Source organism: Macrobrachium rosenbergii, chromosome 15, assembly GCF_040412425.1.
Source record: "Macrobrachium rosenbergii isolate ZJJX-2024 chromosome 15, ASM4041242v1, whole genome shotgun sequence".
Lineage (NCBI taxonomy): Eukaryota > Metazoa > Arthropoda > Malacostraca > Decapoda > Palaemonidae > Macrobrachium > Macrobrachium rosenbergii.
The window spans coordinates 40,102,824-40,124,433 of NC_089755.1; the positions used below are offsets into that span (position 1 = coordinate 40,102,824).

Here is a 21,610-nt window from a genome sequence, read left to right on the forward strand (position 1 = left end):
CAATTGTAATGTTGTTCAATTCACAATAATCACTGTGTGTGTGTGTGTGTGTGTGTGTGTGTGTGTGTGTGTGTGTGTGTGTGTGTGTGTGTGTGTGTGTGTGTGTGTGTGTGTGTGTGTGTGTGTGTGTGTGTGTTTGTTTTCATAACTTGAACTGTATTGTAATTTTTACAATACATCACCTTATCACCTTACTGTTCATACTAAGAGATACAAACCATGTCAACACATAAGCTAGTAACTCCATGGCCAGTTTTGGAATACACCATAGCACTGAAATTAAAGTTATAGCTCAGAGAAGTAATATTCATTTTATAAATGGTGAGCAAACCAGCACACTTTTCCATGTTAAAAATGTGATTCTTCTACAAGATGATCCTGGATTTCTATACCCAAAAATGTTGACAAATAAAAGACTGGCAAATTCTTAATACACAAACATCTTGAAAGTAAAGGAGTACTGTATATGACAAAACCTGTAAGAAAGTTGGACTTGTAAGCAATAAAATGGTCTCTGTAAGCAATAAAATGGTCTCTCAAAGTTACACAACAACTTCAAAACCTATTTTGTCTACTCTCCAACAAAGACCAGAAGTACAGTTATAAGCAATGTTTTGAAAAAGGCTTTAATTTGAGAAAAGCAGTCTACCGCTTACATTCTTAAAGAATATAATTGCCCCTGATACAACAAATGGAAATAGCCAAAGCCATCAGGTTTAAATAACTGAATGAAGTATCCTTATTATAAAATTACTGTAGCTGAACAGAACCGCTGAGTCACATTCCTAGAAGCTCAGTAGATATTGCCAGGTTGGAGGTTGGAAGAGATGAGATGGAACAGAGTTAAAAGAGATACTGCAGTCTTGAGTAGCAGACCCCTGGTATTTGTGGGGATTAGGGACCACAACTGCCCGCGAATACCTAAAATTCACGAATACTTAGGATCCCCTCTAAAAATGCTTTAACTGCCTCTTTTAATACTGCAATCACCAAACACACCATAAACTATCATCCTAAAAATGCTTATAACTGCCTATTTTATTAGCTCAAAGACCAAATATACCTTAAACTATCATCCTAAAACACTTTGATATCATTTCAGTCATCTTACAGTACAATATTACCCTTAAAATATATGGCTTACAGCTACGCTAGAAATGACAACTGTTACTCTTACCAAGGCGAAAACTAATAAGTTCCTCCTATATTCGGGCATACACATTCAAGCCTTACCATTTTCTCTCTAATGTAGACAGTGGTAACATTGGTACATCATTTGGCAAACTTTTTACGAAAAAAATTATATTCTGCTTTGTTTACATTAATACATAATATTTGAAAATTAGTAAATAAATTTTTTACCATAAAAAATTATGCAAGTTTTTTATCTGAGTTAGCAAAACCAGCTTTTTTGTTTTAGCTTATGTGCCAATTTGCAGTAGTTCCAGTCTGCATTTGTAGACTTGTAAAGCATTCCTGTTTAGTTTGGTGAAATTACTTTTGTCTCATAATATACTTTTTCATAATAAAACTATTAAATTTCAGGTATTACTTTTCCTTTGTAGTGTATTCTTTGACAAAGCTGGAATACATGATAACCGTATGCACTGATTTATCCTGGTTAAGCAATGAATGTGGAGTTATGTTCCACATAAAAATTTGCAAATAAGTGATTCCATAAAAAAATCCTGAACCGCAAATAGTCGGGGGTTGAATGTACTACTGTATTTACAATGCACCAAGGCATACATTGAATCAAGTATTATAATGAAATATCTCACTGATCACTAATGATCATGGTGCCTGAGCAACTTAGTCACCTAAATGGGATCACCTCTCAAACCAATGACCATCATACTAAGGGCTAAAGTATGCATGCCCATAAGATCTGTGGAGACACGTTATCACCATGGGCTATCCAGGCCCCTTATATTTGAACCAACTTCTTCAGCACCCCCACTATTTAGTATGTACTTCTGATTAATCTTGCTGATGAAGCTTCTGCCAAGGAAAATTTAAAATCTTTTCCTGCCTGCCTAAGGAGCCCACAAATATGCATTGGATAAAAACTGTATGTAACTGAAATCACACTCACAAGAAAAATAACAAACTTAAATGATCCGATGGTAAATAAAGAAAATTTCAATAAGAAAAATAAAATCAAACATGCAAGAGGTTAAGCTACAGTCTACTTAGTCTAACCTTATCAACAAAATCTATGAAAAAGCCAATATCTTTTGTATCTAACTTACTGATACATAGGGCCTAGGGTTTGAAAATCGAAGCAAACTGTAATGAAGACCTTCTTGGCTGGGGTTCTGTGATTAAAGTAAAGTTTGAAGGGACTTTAGTTCTTCGCAAAATATTATAAGTAAAGAAAATGGCCATGCTTCCTACAGTAAGAATGGAAAGTGCCACATCATTCTTTCTGGTTGATATGAGAATGATTCCATAAAATAAGCAAATAAATAATGATAAAAAAAACATTCAATATAATGGTGAATAGGAAGCACATTATGGTTAGAAAACAATGGAAAATAAATAGCTCAAATATTAAAGAGAGGGCTCAATCAGTGCAAGAGAAAAATGAAGCAAGAGTAAACTGCAACACATGCTCAGTGGTCAACAGGAAAACCAAAACTACACGTGATGTCTTCCATATTAAAGCACACTATAGGATACCTCAGACATATCTAAATCAAGTTACAGTTTACAAATATCAGCTTAAAAAAATAAAGTGCAATGTTTAATATTAAAATTCTTTCTACTCAAGAGTCATTACAAAACTCTTTTAGTTCCAAACTTCCAGGTCCTTTGAATACAATTACTGTAAGCTTTGTTCCAGTCAATAAGACATATGACATTTTGCATCTCAATTCTTCTATACATATTACAAAAGCAATACTAAACACTTTACTTAACAAAACCATTCAATTCTCAGATGTGGAAATCACATGAACAATACACTTGAACAAATAACAGCTAAGTATATTTCTTACCTGTACTCTATATAATGCAGGATCTGGCTGAGGCATGATAGACTTCTCTAATTCCACCTCACGAGGTATACCCCTAGTACCTATGTGTTGTTCTCCTCCTGAAAATTTCAAACTATTAACTCTTGAACTACAACATATACATATCGTACATTCAACAATGCACGATAAAAACTATGCTTATTTGAAATTACTCAATAACTGATAAAACAGACATCACATCAAAAGGTTTCCATGCTTTCACAAGAGCTCAAGTTTCACTCCATGCATCTTACTCTCATTCCATGCTTGTTACCCCAAATTCAAGACTGGTTTAAATTCTTGAAACATATACGGTAAGCACGTTACATGACAAACCAGAAACCACCATAATGACCTAATGAAGTGTAAAGACATTTAGGACCTGAGATCAGCTGATGATGATCAACCACCCTATCACAGAGTTGGGGATTACCTCATTAAGGCCTCCTCTATGGGCTTGGATACCACTAATTGCAAGTACAGGTTCACAATCCCTTACCCAAAACCCTCGGGGCAAGCTGTATTTCGGTTTCTGGAATTTTTCGGATTTTGGAACTGAAGGTTGTTCCTGAATACACAAGCACATAACATTTCCAACGATAACATTCCGTAAAACTAAAAAAATATACAGCATCAAAAAGAACCAAAATTTGCATACATACTCATGTATTATTTGATCTCAAGTATAAAGTGATCCTTAAGATTTTGTCCCAAAACATGAATTTAATACATATCTTGTATAGTGAGATATGTAAGCATTTTTGGAGGATTACACGAGTCCTATGCCCGTCTCTCATATATAAGTTAGCTTCAAACTAATTAATGGGCCTAACAGCAAAAGTTAATTAAGTACAACTCATCATATTCAACCAGGCTTACCAAACTTGTGGCCTGCATAAGAACTAACTACTACTTCTCTTATTAATAACCACTTGCTACTGCATGCAAAACACCGGAATAAACAACAGCAAGTACTGACATAAACAACCGAACTGAAAAAATAGCTTTGTTTGCCGATGTTCATTACCATAACTAACACACTAATTAAGAGTTATGTTACAGTTGTCGACTAGTTAAAAATTTCCTTAATTTCAATGTAATTTCATACATAATAAAATATTTTGTACATCCATCATGGAACATAGAAGGTGTCAAGAAATTATGCCACTAGATTTAAGCAGCAGGTTATAGCTGCGCTAAGAAATGAACAATGAGCAGGCTGCAAAATGTTTTGGAGGCAAAAGCAACATCTGAAACTCGCAAAATCACATGTGTACTTCATTTAATTTACTGCATTTATAAACAAAATGGTTGCATTTTTAAAAATCCAGCTTTGATAATTTACGAAATAAAATTACCTCTGAATTACGTTTCATTTAGCAACTAAAGACAGTGATATTAGTAAAACGCCGCAATCTGCTGACGATTTCAAGACTATAAACATGGCACATGATCGCTTGTTCATGTTCTAAAATACAATAATAATATGCAAATAATACATGCTATAATTTGATATAGTATTCTCAATACAACTATTATTCGACTCTCTCTCTCTTATTGACTGTAATACCTTATGTTGATGCTCCATCCTCCACTACAAAATTCTGGTTTTTAGAATTCAGGATGAAGGTTTGTAAGCCTGTACCGACATAAACAACCGAATCGAGAAACACCTGACTGCTGACATCATTTACTGTAACTACTGAGCGCTTAATAAGTTGTGTTCGAGTTGTCCAGTTATGAAAACTTGCCAATTCTCATTGGTGGCTTCCATATGTAAAAATAAAATACATTTTTATTCATGCTTCACGCAGTGAGAAGGTTTAAGAAAGAATTCTACTAGATAAAGCTACATAAATAAATAAAACGAATAATGGACAAGCTGCAAAACGTTTTGGAATAGGTGAAAGTGATATCTGGAAGTGGCAAAATCACTCCTACTTCTTTTAAAGCCAACTTTGTTAATTTACAAGAGAAGGTATCTACGAACTATGTTTCTCCTAGCAACAAATGGTAATAAAGATGTCGATAGTATCAGCCGAGATTTTGAGAATGTAAACAATATCAAATGCAAATCTTGTATGATGACAATGTAATAAATTAACAATATGTTAATACATGCAATATACTGTACCAGTTGCCAGGTTACAACACACCCATCTTATGCCAATCCGATCTCATGATGCTGGCAAAAATATTCATAATAAATGTGGTTCTGACATACACTGAAAACCCAAAGTTACATCACCAGGACAGGCGGCATAAGCTTGTACTAGTTTTTGTTACTGTTGTTTGGTGCGGCATAGGAATAAGCAACTGAGCAAGACCCACACTGGGTCAGCGGTGTAGGAATACAAAACAAGGCCGACTGCGTGGGTTAGTACTCAGTAGAGCGCCATTGTGGTATGTTGTTCTCGCGTTTGCATACATATAGCATACAGTGAACCCCCCGTATTTGTGGGGGATGTGTACCTCACCCCCTGCGAATAGCTAAAATCCACAAATACTTAAAACCCCTCTAGAAACACTTAGAACTGCCCATTTTGATAGTTTAAACACAAGAAAGGCCCTGTAAAAATGCTTATACCTGAGTATTTTAATAGTTTTATCACAAAAAGTGCATTTATTCATGAAAATTATATGAAAATACTGTACAGTAATTAGTGAATATTTCTCTATGAAAAATACTACGAATGGGCGAATTTTCCACAAATTGTGAGAACACGAATACGGGGGGGTTTATTGTATTGTGCTTCGTATCATTTTCCCCTTCTTTATGCCTCCCAAGCGTAAGGTTGATTCTTCTGATGGCAGTGTCGAAGAAAAGGAAAGCCATTAAGATGGAAGAGAAATTAAACATAGTGAAGTATTCAGAAAAGGGAGAAACCGCCACCAAAGTACGTCGTTCGCTTGGGCTTAGTTGGTCAACAGTCGCTACCATTGTTAGGGATAAGGAACATATCCTTGAATATGTGAAAGGAGCTGCTTCTATGATAGAAACCATTATAATGGAGCAGGGTAGTGGTCTCATTGTCGAGATGGAAAGATTATTGTTGATCTAGCTTGAAGACCCAAATCTGCGTCGTATTCCAGTGAGCCTCATGGTGATTCGCAAAAAGGCTTAAACGGTTATATGAGGCACTGAAACGTGAAAAGGGGGAAGGGAGTGAAAGTGAACCGTTTATAGCGAGTAAAGTTTGCATAATTTGCATAATCTTAAGGTGCAAGGTGAAGCTGCTAGTGCTAAAGAAGGAGCAGCAAAAAATTTTCCTAGTGGGCTGGCTGAAATAATTAGGGAGGGGGGGGTTATTCTGCTGAGTATGTGTTTAATGTGGATGAGACAGGCTTATTTAGGAAGCATATGCCTAGTCATACATACACCTCAAAGGAGGAGAAGTCAGCATCAGGCCGTAAGTCAGTAAGGAGAGACTGACTTTACTTCTTGGACTGAACTGCTCTGAATATAGAGTTTAGGCCAAAGGCCATGCACTGGGACCCATGAGGTCATTCAGAGCCGAAACAGAAATTGACAGCAAAAAGGTTTTAAAGGTGTAAACACAGGAAAACCTCGCAGTTGCACTATGAATCAATTGTTAGGAGAGGGTGAAAAGTAAGATGGAAGAAAGAAAATGAACAGAGGGATAGTAAAAGAAATGAAAGAAGTTGCAGCTAGGGGCCAAAGGGACACTGCAAAGAACCTTAAGTAATGCCTACAGTGTACCATATGAGGTGCACTGATGGCACTACCCCAATCCAGCGTTTACTTCTTGGGGCTAATGCTATAGTATTTCCAAGCCTTCTTGTCGTTTTGGGCAGGGCACGGGTGGGAAGTGGCGCTGCCAAATCAAATGCTCTTGACTTATTTAGTACAGTATTTGAAAGCACTAGACCTAAAAATTGCTAAAATAATCATTGCTAGATATTCTTTTTATCATATTAAAGCCTTTCGTAACATTTTACACTGGTAACGATGTAAACATTGCTTTTTTTTCTAATACGTGGCACAGATTTTGAGCTACATTGCCAGTTCTCTTAAAGGATTCATGTCCAAGCTAAGCTGCCCTTGGGGCACGTAGAGGTCGAATTCGGATTTAGGAAAATGACGAGTATGGAAATAAAAATTCTCTATTAACTAAAACTACAAAGCAGGTAGTTGTGAACTGTGAATATTATTATTTGCATAAAAGGAAAAAATTAAATAAAAATTATCTACAGAGCAAAATGAGGGTTTAACTTAAGTTTCATCGGAAACAACAAAGCTATGGATAACGCGACATGAGGAAGAAAAAAAACATTCGATGTCACAGTCGTATAGTATACTTCTTTTCTTTCTATCACAGTTTATTATGATACTTCTTTTCTTTCTATCACAGTCATATATTATACTTCTTTTCTTCCTACCTTCAATAAATGTCTTGTTACAAGTTATGATGCTATTTAGCACTACAGTATTTCTATTGATCTTGTATCCTAAAGTCCAAAAACCCTAAGGAGATTTACCATGGATGTATTGGAGAGTAGGATCAAACCAACTTACTAAGGGCCAGGATTAAAAAGGAATAAACATGGTCACTTCCAATGATGTACATTTGGCACCATGGGAGGAAATGCCTAAAACGACTAGAAGGATTGGAAATAGTATAGTGCTGACTTCAGCCCTTACTAGTGTATTTGGCTCATAATCCAAGGGCACTCATGGGGATTTTCAAGATGCAACTCCCTGTCATTTAGAAGGATAAGAAGAAGGCTTAGGTACACTTCATATCTTGGAAGATTGGTTTATTAATCATTTTGTGCCAGCAGTGGAACGATATTGTACTTCAAAGGGTCTGCCCTTTAAGGTTTTGTCCCTGGACGACCTTCACAACTGAATGACATGCATCCTAATGTGAAGGTAGTTTACCTTCCTGAAAATACTACATCCATTTTGTAACCAATGGACCAGGGTGTCATTGCCTCCTTCAAGGCCTACTACCTTCAAAGAATGATAAACAATGCCTTCAAGGTCATTGAAAGAAACAAGGACCTGACTCTCAAGGAATTTGGAAGTCCTACAACATTTATGAATCTGTGAAGAATATTGCAGGTGCTTGGAACGAGGTAAAGCAGACCGATATGAATGCAGCCTAGAAGAAACTGTGTCTGCGGTTTGTGCATGATTTTCTGGGTTTTGAGGAAACAGACACACCTGAAAGTGTCAACAACAAAACTGTCGGAATAAGTATGGAGCTAAGTTTGGAGGTGGATGCTGATGATGTCAATGGGCTGCTGGAATCCCAAGCAAAGGAGTTACCTGAAGAGGACCTCATTCAGCTGGAGAAGCAGATAATCGAGGAGGAGGAAGAGGCACCAGTCCCAGAGGACAGGTAATAGTATTAAGTAATAAGGGCTTGGCTTGTCAAAAGGTTTTTCCCTGATAGAGGCATAGAGAATGTCCAGCCTAGCCTTGAACATTATTCCAAGAAGCAATCTCCAACACCATCTGCCACTCCAGACACAGTGACCCTCTCTCCTAACCCAGACTTCCCTGCACCTGTATCTCCAGCTCTATCTGCAACTTCTAACCCAGACTCCCCTGCACCTGTATCTCCAGCTCCATGTGCAACTTTGCATAACCTAAACTCCCCTGCACCTCTATCTCCAGCACATTCTGCAGTTCTCCTGCATCTCAAATAACTCGCCAGCCTCTTGGAATTATGTAAGTTACCAAGCCTGGTAAATTCTTAATAGAATTTGCTAATGTTTAATACACTTCTCATGTAACAATTTGAAGGATTCATCCCAATAAATTGTGGAGGCTGAATGACAAGGAGGACTAAGAAGAGCAGCTGTGCTTGACAATCAGCACCGTAAAATTTAAAAAAATTTTGTTATTCTTGTTTTCGACAAATCAGTAATTGGTTCGGCTTTTTGCTCTCTCTCTCTCTCTCTCTCTCTCTCTCTCTCTCTCTCTCTCTCTCTCTATCTATCTATCTATATATATATATATATATATATATATATATATATATATATATATATATATATATATATATATATATATATATATATATATATATATATATATATATATATATATATATATATATATATATATATATATATATATATATATATATATATATATATATATATATATATATATATATATATATATATATGTAAACAATTTTTTTTTATATGCAGTGCCACATGTTATGTAGTGGCCAGAATGTGAAAATTAGACTCAAGCAGTTTTCTTCTCCCAACAGTGTTGGCCTTGTTCTAAAGGTTAACTTTTGCTGGAGATTACAGGTGTCACATATATCAATTAGGTTGTTTAACTTTCTAGTTTCAGGGGCATTACCTTGCAATGGGACACCTACTCTTCTCCATTACTGCATTAGGCAAACTAAAATCCTTGGTACAAATATGGGTGTGCCCAGTGAATTTATTACTGATACTATATATAATGTTTAAGATGTTATTCCTGAAGGACTGCTCCAATGGCCTGACAACGGCAGGCATTGTCAGAAATTATCTGGGATATAATGTGGAAGGAGGCAATATGCTAGTAAGATGCCAAAGTCTACCTTGTTTACATGAATTGCTAGTAAAAAGCATATACACTACTGTCATTTGTTCTCAATATATTATAATTGTTTCTAAGAAATAAGATAAGCCATCCCTTTTACTAGCTGACACAACTGACAATGTTTGAATAACCTTCTAGGAAGAATTCAGCTTCTTTTGCCATTTCATCCAAGTGGCTCTCAGTGAAGGCAAAATATATATAATTTTCTTTACTGAAATACTTACTGAGAATAGATTTTTTTGCTCCTCCACTTTAGTGATAGTGAGCCTCCAATGTTAGCTAATGGAAAGGCATGGGGACTCAGTTGTTTCAGGTAGTTCTGCATCTTGTATACATACTATGAGAAAGAAGACCAGCAGCAGCAAAGGTGTCTTCGTAACAGCACAGCCAACGAAAAAGTGAAAACCAAGAGTGGAATAAGTGGTAAATGCCCTCAACCCTTGCTTATATACCAATAGTCAACTACCTAGTTACCAGGCTTTAAAAATTGACCAAACCGGCTCATAATACATGTCCATAATACAAGGGTTTGTATTCTTGTATGGACAAAAGTTTTGCAGTAGCTCTAAAATGAGAATAAGTACCCTTGTTGAAGAATAAGTAAAGCTATCTATATGAGGGTTTGTATTCTTTTTTTTTATATCCCAGATACTTCCACCAGTGAAATTCAAAGCATGACTGCAGTATAAGTGAAAAAGGCTGTTCCTACTACTAATACTGCTACTACTACTACCACCATATCTGTGGGGAGATAACCTGCCAAATTTCAGAATGAAAACAATGTCTACATATCAAACTGAAGCAGAATACAAAAACTGACCCACACCATATACATTTTTCAGTATAATAGCCTATAAACATCATTACTTAATCTTAGCATGTGAAATTAAAGCATGCAGTTATTTTGAAAGCATAAAACAGCAATATACACAGTTAAAATCAACAAAACAAAACAAAACAATACCTTCCCTTTATGACTCCCAAACAAAAATATCACAGATGCCCATAAGTGCTCTAAAGTCAATAACTGAAAAACTAGTTTACCTGCAACAACTAGCTTCTCGGGTAACGACACCATACCTGCCACAACAATCCGGTCTGGTACGTTCATTTCAAGCTTCTCACTATGGCCATTATATCGAGCCCAATTGACTGTTGGGTCATCTTCATTTTCACCTTTGAATAAGAAAAAGTAAGCATATAATAGCATCCACAGATACAATCTTCATGTCATAAACTCAAAACCTCTAAACCAAGGAGAAATTAAACACACAACAAGGGTGGCCAGAGGTCATTTACACAGAAATCTGTAAAGAATTTGTATATTTAACATATATATTTAAGAGGTCAAATCATCATTCTTTGATATAAAATAGCCTTACTTTAATAAAATCAGTAAACCAATATGAGAAACACACAGCTATGAGGGAAATGGAGGGTCAAATATGCAGGCAAAATTTTGTTTATCATTATTGTATTCTCCAGTTTAATACTATTCTATCTTTGAAATATGTATAGAAAATATACTCAATACAAACTCTATATTTTAATGGACCAGACAACAATTTCAAATAGCATTTAAAAGAAATAAATTTCTCAATGCAGCTAGTTCAAATAAATACATCATACAACATAAATAGTTTACTGAATAGTAATTAAGTTTTCTGAAAAAACTTATGCTATGCAAAAGTACTTGACCAACAATCAGCTGCATGTGATACGAAGGCTATACAAAAAAATCTCTCACCTGTAACTCGTATTCTCTTTGGAACCTTCATGACGGATGTAATATCTGGTTCATAATGTCCGTCATAAAAGTGGTCAAACGTTCCCGAAAACCGCTGGGGGCTTGTTATGTTTGACATCTGAAAGGAAAATAATTTTGAATTTTACCAAATCAAGACAATAAAAATAATCCTTTCAGGTTTTGACCACTTGCCATTTCTGTCTGTGCAGTTTGCCCCTCCTATTTACTTTGAATGGTCATTACAGTCAGTTCTTAGATGGTTTAGAAGCCATTTGATGTATTTTAGCATGGTATTTTTGAAAGTTGCATAAAAAATGAAAGAAAACCAAACCAGACCAAGTTCTGTTAACCACTATATTAAATTTGTACACATACCACAGTAACAGTAAATTTCCTCCCAAAAAACTACAGTATGAGATACCTGCAGTTGTTTACAATATGAGGTAGCAGCTGTTTGATGCAGATGACTAAGTGTTAACAGCAGAAGCTGAAGAAGTGGTGGTAAAAATCTTTAAAAGGTGGAAGAGTGAAATACTGTAGAGGGGATGGGACTGAAAATGTCAACAAAACAGGATTTATGGTGAACGAAAAGGAAGCAAAGGAAAAAATACAATGATAAAAGTTGCTGTGTTGGTTACCAAAAAGGTGAAAGGAGTATGTACCAAATATAATGGATACGTACCAAATATAGTGGACAGTGTCACAATACATTCTCAGGATTATAAAGTATACAAAGACCATGTGATTTTCAATGTCTACAATATATTACAAGATGTTCATGAAGAAAAAGCACCAGACAAGAGATTGGAGGAAATTAAGTTTAAATTTAATCCCAAGAACAGAAGTCTCAAGTAAAAACACTTATGATGATTAGGCTGAACCTACCAGTAGGCTAACATACAAACTAGCTCACCCTAATTAAAGTTTCTGCAAGTCTGAAAGAAAAGACATAAGATGAATGAACAATACGGGTGTAAAGACAGTCTGTTAACTGCAGACAGGTCTAAGGCCAAAACTAAAGAAGGAGCCTTGCAATAGCAACTCAAGTGGCTTACCCTGTTTCATTACTATATTTAAAGGTATATCTTAAGACCCTCTTTTTCCCCATGCAAAAAATATCACCTAGGTCATATTCAAGTAAACTACATAAACTTGTACCTAGCCAAACTTTATAATCCTTTAATATTACCAGTATTTACTGGAATATCATCCTCATTACTGTACTACACAGTATTAAAAAAAAATTAAAATTGCTTCTTTTAAATCACAACCCCATAGCCTATCCTAACAAGAATGCATACATGTGCAGTTCCATTCAGACACATGGTCTAGCACTGGCTACGACTTAACCAAAATAACCTTAACCTAACATTCACAGAGTCGTGCCCTGACCTAACCAAAACTTACCTTCCTAACCTGACTTAGGGTGCCATGTCCTGACCTGGCAAGGGGGCAAACCCCCAAGTAACATAACATTGAGCAAAGACTAGCCTAGGCTACCCCTTTGTGGTAGCAGGTTCAAATCCTTGAGTTTCATCATACTGATTTTGCTAAAACAACAAATGAACCACTTACCATATTCAAAATTGTTTTTCAGCCTTCTTTAAGTGCTTGGGGTTTGATCATGAAAATGCTACAACCGGGTTGTGTTGTATAAGGTCAGGACGGTAAGTATATTCAGGAGGCAGTGTTTTTAATGGCTTTAGAGCAGGTGAATATGTTTAACTCTCAATGGATGGATCCCCTCAATAGAGGACCTAAAACAGGTTTTGGGTGGTGGACAGATCCCCTCTGAGGAGTATAATATTGCGCACCATACGATTTGGCTGTATCGAGCGGGAAAGAGTTTCCAATACTTCAATGGCCCATAAATGAATTGTGGCAACTCAAGAATTCAGCTTAGCTCAGTCGTGGACGTCTCATGGAATTTAGTATCATTCTTGCTTGAAGAGGGAATGTCTTGCTCCTTTCTCTCCCATGACATCTTTTTATTTATTTGCTCATAAATATACCCAGGGATTGCTGTTGGTTTTGGTTCTTATCTTTTATGATATGATGTCAGTTATAATAGTAATTTTACAAAGAAATATTACAAAATACATGTATAAATCCAAAAAAAGTTACTGCATTTCCCGATCTCAGCAAATTTACGTAAATGTTTTACAACAAATATGCTCAGAATTTGTTATTGACTTTATTTCTTATCCGTTATGATATTGTGTGAGCTGTAATTATAATTTTACAAAGTAAAATAAATTATTAGAAAAAACATCTATAACTAGGTAAAATTTACAAGTGTTTTGTGAAAGAGGCCCCCCCCGGGTTGTAAACAGTCACTTTCAACTTCCTGTGGAAGATGGGGAATATTTTTTAGAATTTTTTTCTTACACCATGTACAGTACATTTGCATATCTTCCACTTTCCATTGTTGTTTTTTCTTAAATTGGCCAACCTTAAAGTTTGCCCAGGCTGAGGGGCTGCAAGATATATAATTAGCCCATCCCTTAAGGGTTAATTATTTCAAGAAACAGCACAATTTTGCATGAAACACCTTTCATTATACCATTTCCGAACAACAGTTTCAAAGGCATCATATATGTAACGTGTTGTAATAGTAAACAAACATTAACATCACATGCTTCCACTTTGGAAGATGGTACGGGAGAGAATGGCTGCCTCTGGATCAGAGCATGAGTATATGAATCATACCATTTTGATTAATTCTGATCGGTTGGATTTTAAAAAATCAGTTGGCCTAGGGCATGACCTATGTCAACTAGGCACATTATTGGCTGGGTTTAAATTACCTGCGACCTGAATTTGGGGCAGTCGGTGTGACACACAATGGTCACCTTAAGAACTGTGGGAGAGCAATGCTGCATGACACCATTCATGTCAACCAGGTACTTAGAAAAAGTTACTTTTTGTGGAAAAAATTCTCATTCTGCAAACTGACAGAACTCACTCATGTAAGTTACCCCGCCAAGTAACACTGAATATTGGGAACAGTCCGGCAGGACTAAACTTCTGTTCAGACACATGGTCTGGTAATGGCTATGCCTACGAACTAACCAAAACCACCTTAACCTAACCTTTCTAGAGTTTCCTGACCTAACAAGAACTTACCTTCCTAACCTGACTCAGCCCAGGGGAAGGGAAGGGGGGAGCTTCACCACCCCTCAAACTCCTCAAGTAACACTTCTGTTCACATCAACCATGTAGCCTAGGCCAGCCTAGGTTACCCCTTCATAGTAGTAAGCCTACCCCCATCACCTAGGCCCCTACTCTGCATACTACCCAGCCTACTGCAGCTACACTAGGCCTATCCAAATTGTTGTTCTTTTTACACCTAGAGGCCTAGCCCACAGGCTACAACTCTCACTCCAGGAAAGGCCTACGAAATTCTTAAAATTTTGCCATTACCAGCAGCCAGCCTAGGCCGAATAATTTCGGGCTTTACCTTGCAAAAGTCTTGCTAGGAGACTTGGCTACTTTCGCCTAGTAGCTAACTAGACTTACGACTGCCTCAGGTAGGCTAGGTTACTGCCCTAAGCCTTAAAACCGACAATTTCCTGGTCCTTGAGGGCTAGGATTCAAGACTGCATTTACTTTCATAGACATTACTTTACACTACGTTTGCCCTTTCTTAATCTAGTAAACAACAAGCTTAATGGCATTTTAAACAAAGCAGGCTTACACTAGCACCGTTAACTAGCTTGAATAGGCCTAGTAGGCCTTGGCTACCTTCGCCTCGTAGACTACCGCAGGCATAAACTCGTATAACGAAACATATACCTTTATGTTACTGTGCCAGTGAAGGTTGTTAACCATGTATAACCTCTGCATATCCACTTATACAACCGCACAGAATAAACCGATTCCTATTTATGGGATATATGGACAAAACTTTAATTAAATTGTAATGGCAACAACAAGTATTTACCCTCTCAGCTGACGGTAAGAGAATAACGACATGGGGGATGTTGACAAAACGTCTCTTTGATTCATTTGATCATTTTCTTTGTTTTGCATTAATATCTGATAATTACTGTAGTTTTGTATATATATTTATACTATTTATAATGACCAAATTCCATATTACTGCACAGAAGTCAAATTACACTGGTGCACAACGTACAATTAAAATGATAACATTGACCAAAGTTTCCTTATCCTAAGATAATAATTTAATAATTATTATTATTTTGTATTTAAATATATACTATTTACACATACTAAATCACATATTATTTCACTTATCTCAAATTACATTAATGCATAACGCAAAATTACTTTGATAACATTGACCATCTTCAACAAAGACAACAATTCCCTGGTGGCCATTCGAGGAACTAAGAGCGATCAATGGCTGTTTTGAAAATAGACTCACGCGAGGAACACATTTACTGTAAATGTATACCGGGCTGTACAGATCAGCAAAGTGGATAGTACAGCACTATTATTATTATTATTGTTATTATTATTATTACCAAAGCAGTAGTTTAATTAGACACCAGCGAGGAACACATTTGCTGTAACTTGTATGGACTGTATTCCACCAGCAACTTATCCAGCACAACGTTATTATTATTATTATTATTATTATTGCCAGATCCGTAATTTAATTAGATTCAAGAGAGAAACCCACTTGCTGTAACGGCTGCACGACTGTATTCCATTATCAAATGACCATCACAACATTATTGAATTTATTTCTGGTGGTAGAAATTCATTTCTCGTTATAATGTGGTTCGTATTCCACAATAAGCTGTAGGTCCGTTGCTAGGTAACCAATTAGGTTCTTAGCCAAGTAAAATAAATCTAATCCTTCGGGCCAGCCCTAGAAGAGCTGTTAATCAGCTTAGTGGTCTGGTTACACTAAGGTATACTTAACTTTAACAACATTATTATTATAATTATTGTCATTATTATTATTAATATTATTATTATTGTTATTATTATTAACAAAGCAGTAACGTAATGATGCGTCGGAGAAATTAATGCAATACCGCACGGTTATTATTAAGTAAGAAGCACTTTCGTATTATTATTATTATTATTGTTATTATTATTATTACCGTAACGGTAATTTTATGATGCTTCACAGAAAGTAATTCAGTATCATGAGGCTATAATTTAGTATGAAATACTCGTATTTCAAATAGTCAATATGAAACGTGACATTATTATTATTAATATTATTATTATTATTATTATTATTATTATTATTATTATTATTATTATTATTATCATCAAAGTAGTAATTTAATGATGCTCCGGATTAGTTGAGGCAATACCGCCAGCTATAATTAAGAAATACTTCAATATTTCAACTGCTATCAATATGAAACGTGGTATTATTATTATTATTATTATTATTACTATTATTATCAACAAAGCAATAATATAATGATGCTTCGTAGAAATTAATGCAATATCGTAAGGCCATTATATAGTACAAAATACTTTCATATTTCAAATAAGGCCAATATAAAACTTGATACAAATTAAACATATAAATGCATCACTTAAGAGTTAAGATAGAGAATTAAAAGGCCTGAAATTGCCCTCTCACAAAAAAAAAACCATTAAAGAAAGCATCAAGTACAATATTAACCAAAACTGCAATGACATTACTAAGAGATGATTTAGGCCCACACCACAAACAGCATAACTGCAGTCGCCAAAACTGAGAGATGAGCGTAATAACACGTAATAAGATTGGAAATCCCTTAAGACATGACTTTATTGATCAAATGGAAAGCTAAAGCAACAACTGAATAAATTAATATATATATATATATATATATATATATATATATATATATATATATATATATATGTATATATATATATATATATATATATATATATATATATATATATATATATACAGTGTATATATATATATATATATATATATATATATATATATATATATATATATATATATATATATTTATTTATATAGTCGAGACAGCTTAAGAAGGCTATATATGGCAAAAATAATATATATATCTTATTATATATATATATATATATATATATATATATATATATATATATATATATATATATATATATATAATAATATATATATATATAATATAAAATTATATATATAAATATATTTATGTATGTGTATATACACACATGCACACGTGTATATACGTGTGTGTGCATGAGTTGGTGGGTTTACCCACTTACCAGCACATAAGTCATGGACAGTTTGCGTACCCGAAAAGCTGCTCAAGCGCAACAATTTCATCACCAGGTGTATGTGGCATTACACATGGTATCCAAAATGAACAATTTAGCCAACTAATGTGCAATAAACCCACGTAACACTCTACAGCCAATGGCTTTTCATCTAATGTATACTTATGCACTTGAGCCACGCCGGAAACATGTTCATGTTGTATTCCTAAAAATTATATTAATCATACAATACGCGTAAAGGTTTCCGAAAATTTCTCTCGTGGAATCTTTTAATTTGTTTATTTTGTCGGAATACTTAACGTGAAGATCCCACGTGGAATATTTTCATTTGTTTATTTTGTAGGAATACTTAACGTGAAGATCCCACGTGGAATGTTTTCATTTGTTTATTTTGTCGGAATACTTAACGTGAAGATTCCACGTGGAATATTTCAATTTCTTTACTTTGTAGGAATACTTAACATGAAGAGTCCACGTGGATCATTTTAATTTTTTTTTTGTCAGAATATTCAACGTGAAGAGTTCACGTGGAATATTTTAATTTCTTTATTTTGTCGGAATACTTAACGTGAAGAGTCCACGTGGGTCATTTTAATTTTTTTTGTCGGAATATTTAACGTGAAGTCCACGTGGAATATTTTAATTTCTTTATTTTGTCGGAATACTTAACGGGAAGATTCCACGTGGAATATTCTAATTTCTTTATTTTGTCGGAATACTTAACGGGAAGATTCCATGTGGAATATTTTAATTTCTTTATTTTGTCGGAATACTTAACGTGAAGATTCCACGTGGATCATTTTCATTTGTTTTTTTCGTCAAGACACTTAACGTGAAGAGTCCACGTGGAATATTCTAATTTCTTTATTTTGTCGGAATACTTAACGGGAAGATTCCACGTGGAACATTTTAATTTCTTTATTTTGTCGGAATACTTAACGTGAAGATTCCACGTGGATCATTTTAATTTGTTTTTTTCGTCGGAATACTTAACGTGGATTTCACATTTCATTTCCAATTTCGTAGTAACTGAGAAAATAACAGACGAACGTAGACTCAGAACATATGAAAATTAACGTAGACTGTTAAGATAAAAATGCGATCTTAGAAACGAGAAGGGAATATGGGCTATTTGAGGAAGGATATCGAAAGAGAAAACCCCCTTTTTTTCAACAACGGCAGATAGAGCTTTTCGTAAACTGCTGAGTATTAGCCTAACACTTCCGCATGTCCAATCACGGTGTGGAGGAACAGCTGTGCACTTTCAAGGCTTTTGTTCTATTGGCCCAGCCAGGATACGTGGTGGTACTGACGCTCATCGTTACGCATTTGTTTGGCGTGACCTTCAAGTTCTGAAAATGACCTCAGCGCCATTTAGTGTTTGTTCGATTCTCAGCACCAAAATGGAAATATTTCTGGATTTTAGAACGTACTAATGTATGCTTTTAGTGAGAGCGATTTTAGAACGTACTATGCTGTATACTTTTAGAAAGCGAAATTCATTTTTTCTGGTTTTATAATTTCACGTGTGGGTAACAAAACGTAAAAACGTATGAAAATATTTAACTTGGTTCAAATATACTTACGTCTCTTCTCGATCTTTGTTTGACTTCACTTTCTAGACCTGAATGTTCACTTTGCCTTCTTCCTTTCCTCTCTGAAATTTGTTTCAGTGAACCCTTTTGGTTTTGTCTATTCTTTTTTGTATAACGTCTCATCCGTTATGTAAGGTTTCACGGAGGCCCCCACGTAACGCGGCGCGTTATTATATTGGAATTGATGATTTTATATATATATATATATATATATATATATATATATATATATATATATATATATATATATATATATATATATATATATATATATATATATATATAGTCACTTTTTACCAGATACATTTGTATTTGTAATAGCCACAATGCCCCCTTAACGTCCTCCGAATTATTCGCGTTTTTTTGGACACGCTTGTCACCACAAAGATACATAATTATATATATATATATATATATAAATAACCTGTGTAATTACAGCATTATTATCATCGAACAAAAAGAAAAAGATTGTGTTGAGAACGCAGGCGGAAGTAATGCTATTTTTCACTTGCGGCGTAGACACAAACTCTATTTAATGGTGATTCGCATCCCAAATCTACTCATATTATTATTATTATTATTATTATTATTATTATTATTATTCAGAGATGAACCCTATTCACACGGAACAAGCCCACAGGGGCCACTGGCCTGAAATTCAAGCCTCCAAAGAATAGGGCGTTGACCAGGAAGAAATAAGAGATCTCACTTACTAAAAAAAAAAAATAAATTAATACATTAATAAATAGATAAAAATGTATTAAAATACAAGGAGAATAGTATTAGGGTAGCAATGCATTGGATCTTCGCTCGAACTTTTGAAATTCCAATTGCACGACTGTTCCACAGTCCAACGGTGTGAGGAATTAAGGATCTCTGGAACTGAGAAGTTCTACGGCAAGGCACATTTACTGCATCCAGGAAAAGAATTGTACCAAAGTCACAGCTGCTGATTTAAAAAGAGAAATTAAAGATATAAATGTATTTAGCAGTACAAGTCTTGATAGGTTGCCTGTCCAAAACCTTGTACATATGCCCACTTTGTGTTATGTTTTACTGAGTTTAATTTTAAACTGCTGTTTCGGTCACTCGTTTTTCCTTGAAGAGTTGCTGAGGTGTGATTGTTCTTATCACTATTTGCCAAAGGTATTGGTGGCTGTTATTATTCGATAATGTTCAGCATTATTGCGTACTTCAGATTATGTCTCCATATAAGGCAGATTATCAGTCTGCATATAAGACAGATTATCAGTTTTGCATATAAGACATTATCAGTATATAAGGCAGATTATCAGTCTGAATAGACGGCAGATTATCAATCTGCATATAAGATAGATTATCAGTTTTGTATATAAGACAGATTATCAGTATATAAGACAGATTATCAGTCTCCATATAGGCAGATTATCAGTCTGCATATAAGACAGATTATTAGTATATAAGGCAGATTATCAGTTTTGCATATAAGGCAGATTATCAGTCTGCATATAAGGCAGATTGTCAGTCAGCATATGAGGCAGATTATCAGCCCGCATACAAGGCAAAACAAGGAACTGACATGGCCATAACTATTTTGATAAACTCAGACAATGAATTATGAGAGACGCTACACACCTGTGTACACTCTTGCTCTACTTGTTTGAAATAATGCTAAAAAGAGGTTCTCCAATTTATATAGTTAGTATTTGACAATACCGGTATTCGACTCATATATGAATGTAAAATGGGGCAGTGATATATCAAAATAATTTAGTGTTGCATGCGGAGTCATACGGGGTTTCTTGTTGTCACCCAATCTTTTTTTTTTAACTTAAATAAGGATGATATATCTGAAAAGCTGGATAGTCGCAAAACTGCTTGCGGCCTAAATAATAAGACTGTCAATCATATAATCTATGCTGACATTACTGTCGTGTTTTGTCCATCACTGAGTGGCTTGCAGTGCCTATAGTTGATGGACGCTTTAAATGCATAATTTCTGTGAAATTAAATGTTAATGTTCAAAAGACTAAACGTATGGTTCGAGCAATTGTAAGAATGATGAACTGCCACAGAACCATGGTAACATTAATGGTAATGCAATTAAATAAATAAATAAATAAATAAAATATATATGTATATATATATATATATAATGCAATTAATATAAATAAATAAATATAATATATATATATATATATATATGTGTGTGTGTGTGTAATATATATACTGTATATATGTATAATCTATCTATCTATATATGTACACTGTATATATACACACATATATGTTTAATATATATATATATATATATATATATATATATATATATATATATGTGTGTGTGTGTGTGTGTGTGTGTGTGTGTGTGTGTGTGTACTGTATATATGAAATTAAGAACTTGAGTTTCACCAGCATCTTTAATAACAATGATGCCAATCATGTTGCAAACTTATGAAGGGGTTCGAGAGTTGGAGCA

The 21,610-nt window shown here is 34.8% G+C and overlaps 1 protein-coding gene across 11 annotated transcripts in view; it reads right to left on the bottom strand.

Annotated features, from left to right (window-relative positions):
- The window catches only part of Tango11 (transport and golgi organization 11), a 78,541-nt gene that overhangs the window by 5,435 nt on the left and 51,496 nt on the right, over positions 1 to 21,610 (bottom strand). The window contains exons 1-5 of one of the 11 annotated variants that reach the window (XM_067117441.1): positions 15,282 to 15,334; positions 11,339 to 11,456; positions 10,636 to 10,767; positions 3,000 to 3,097; positions 2,253 to 2,318 (exon numbers count right to left, since the gene is read on the bottom strand). In XM_067117441.1, coding sequence (XP_066973542.1) covers positions 2,253 to 2,318; positions 3,000 to 3,097; positions 10,636 to 10,767; positions 11,339 to 11,456 — 414 coding nt within the window. In that variant the 5' untranslated portion in view covers positions 15,282 to 15,334. Of the gene's footprint in view, positions 1 to 2,252; positions 2,319 to 2,999; positions 3,098 to 10,635; positions 10,768 to 11,338; positions 11,457 to 15,035; positions 15,335 to 21,610 lie in introns of those variants that run through there. The other 10 variants (XM_067117448.1, XM_067117438.1, XM_067117437.1 and 7 more) reach the window with 10 other exon arrangements.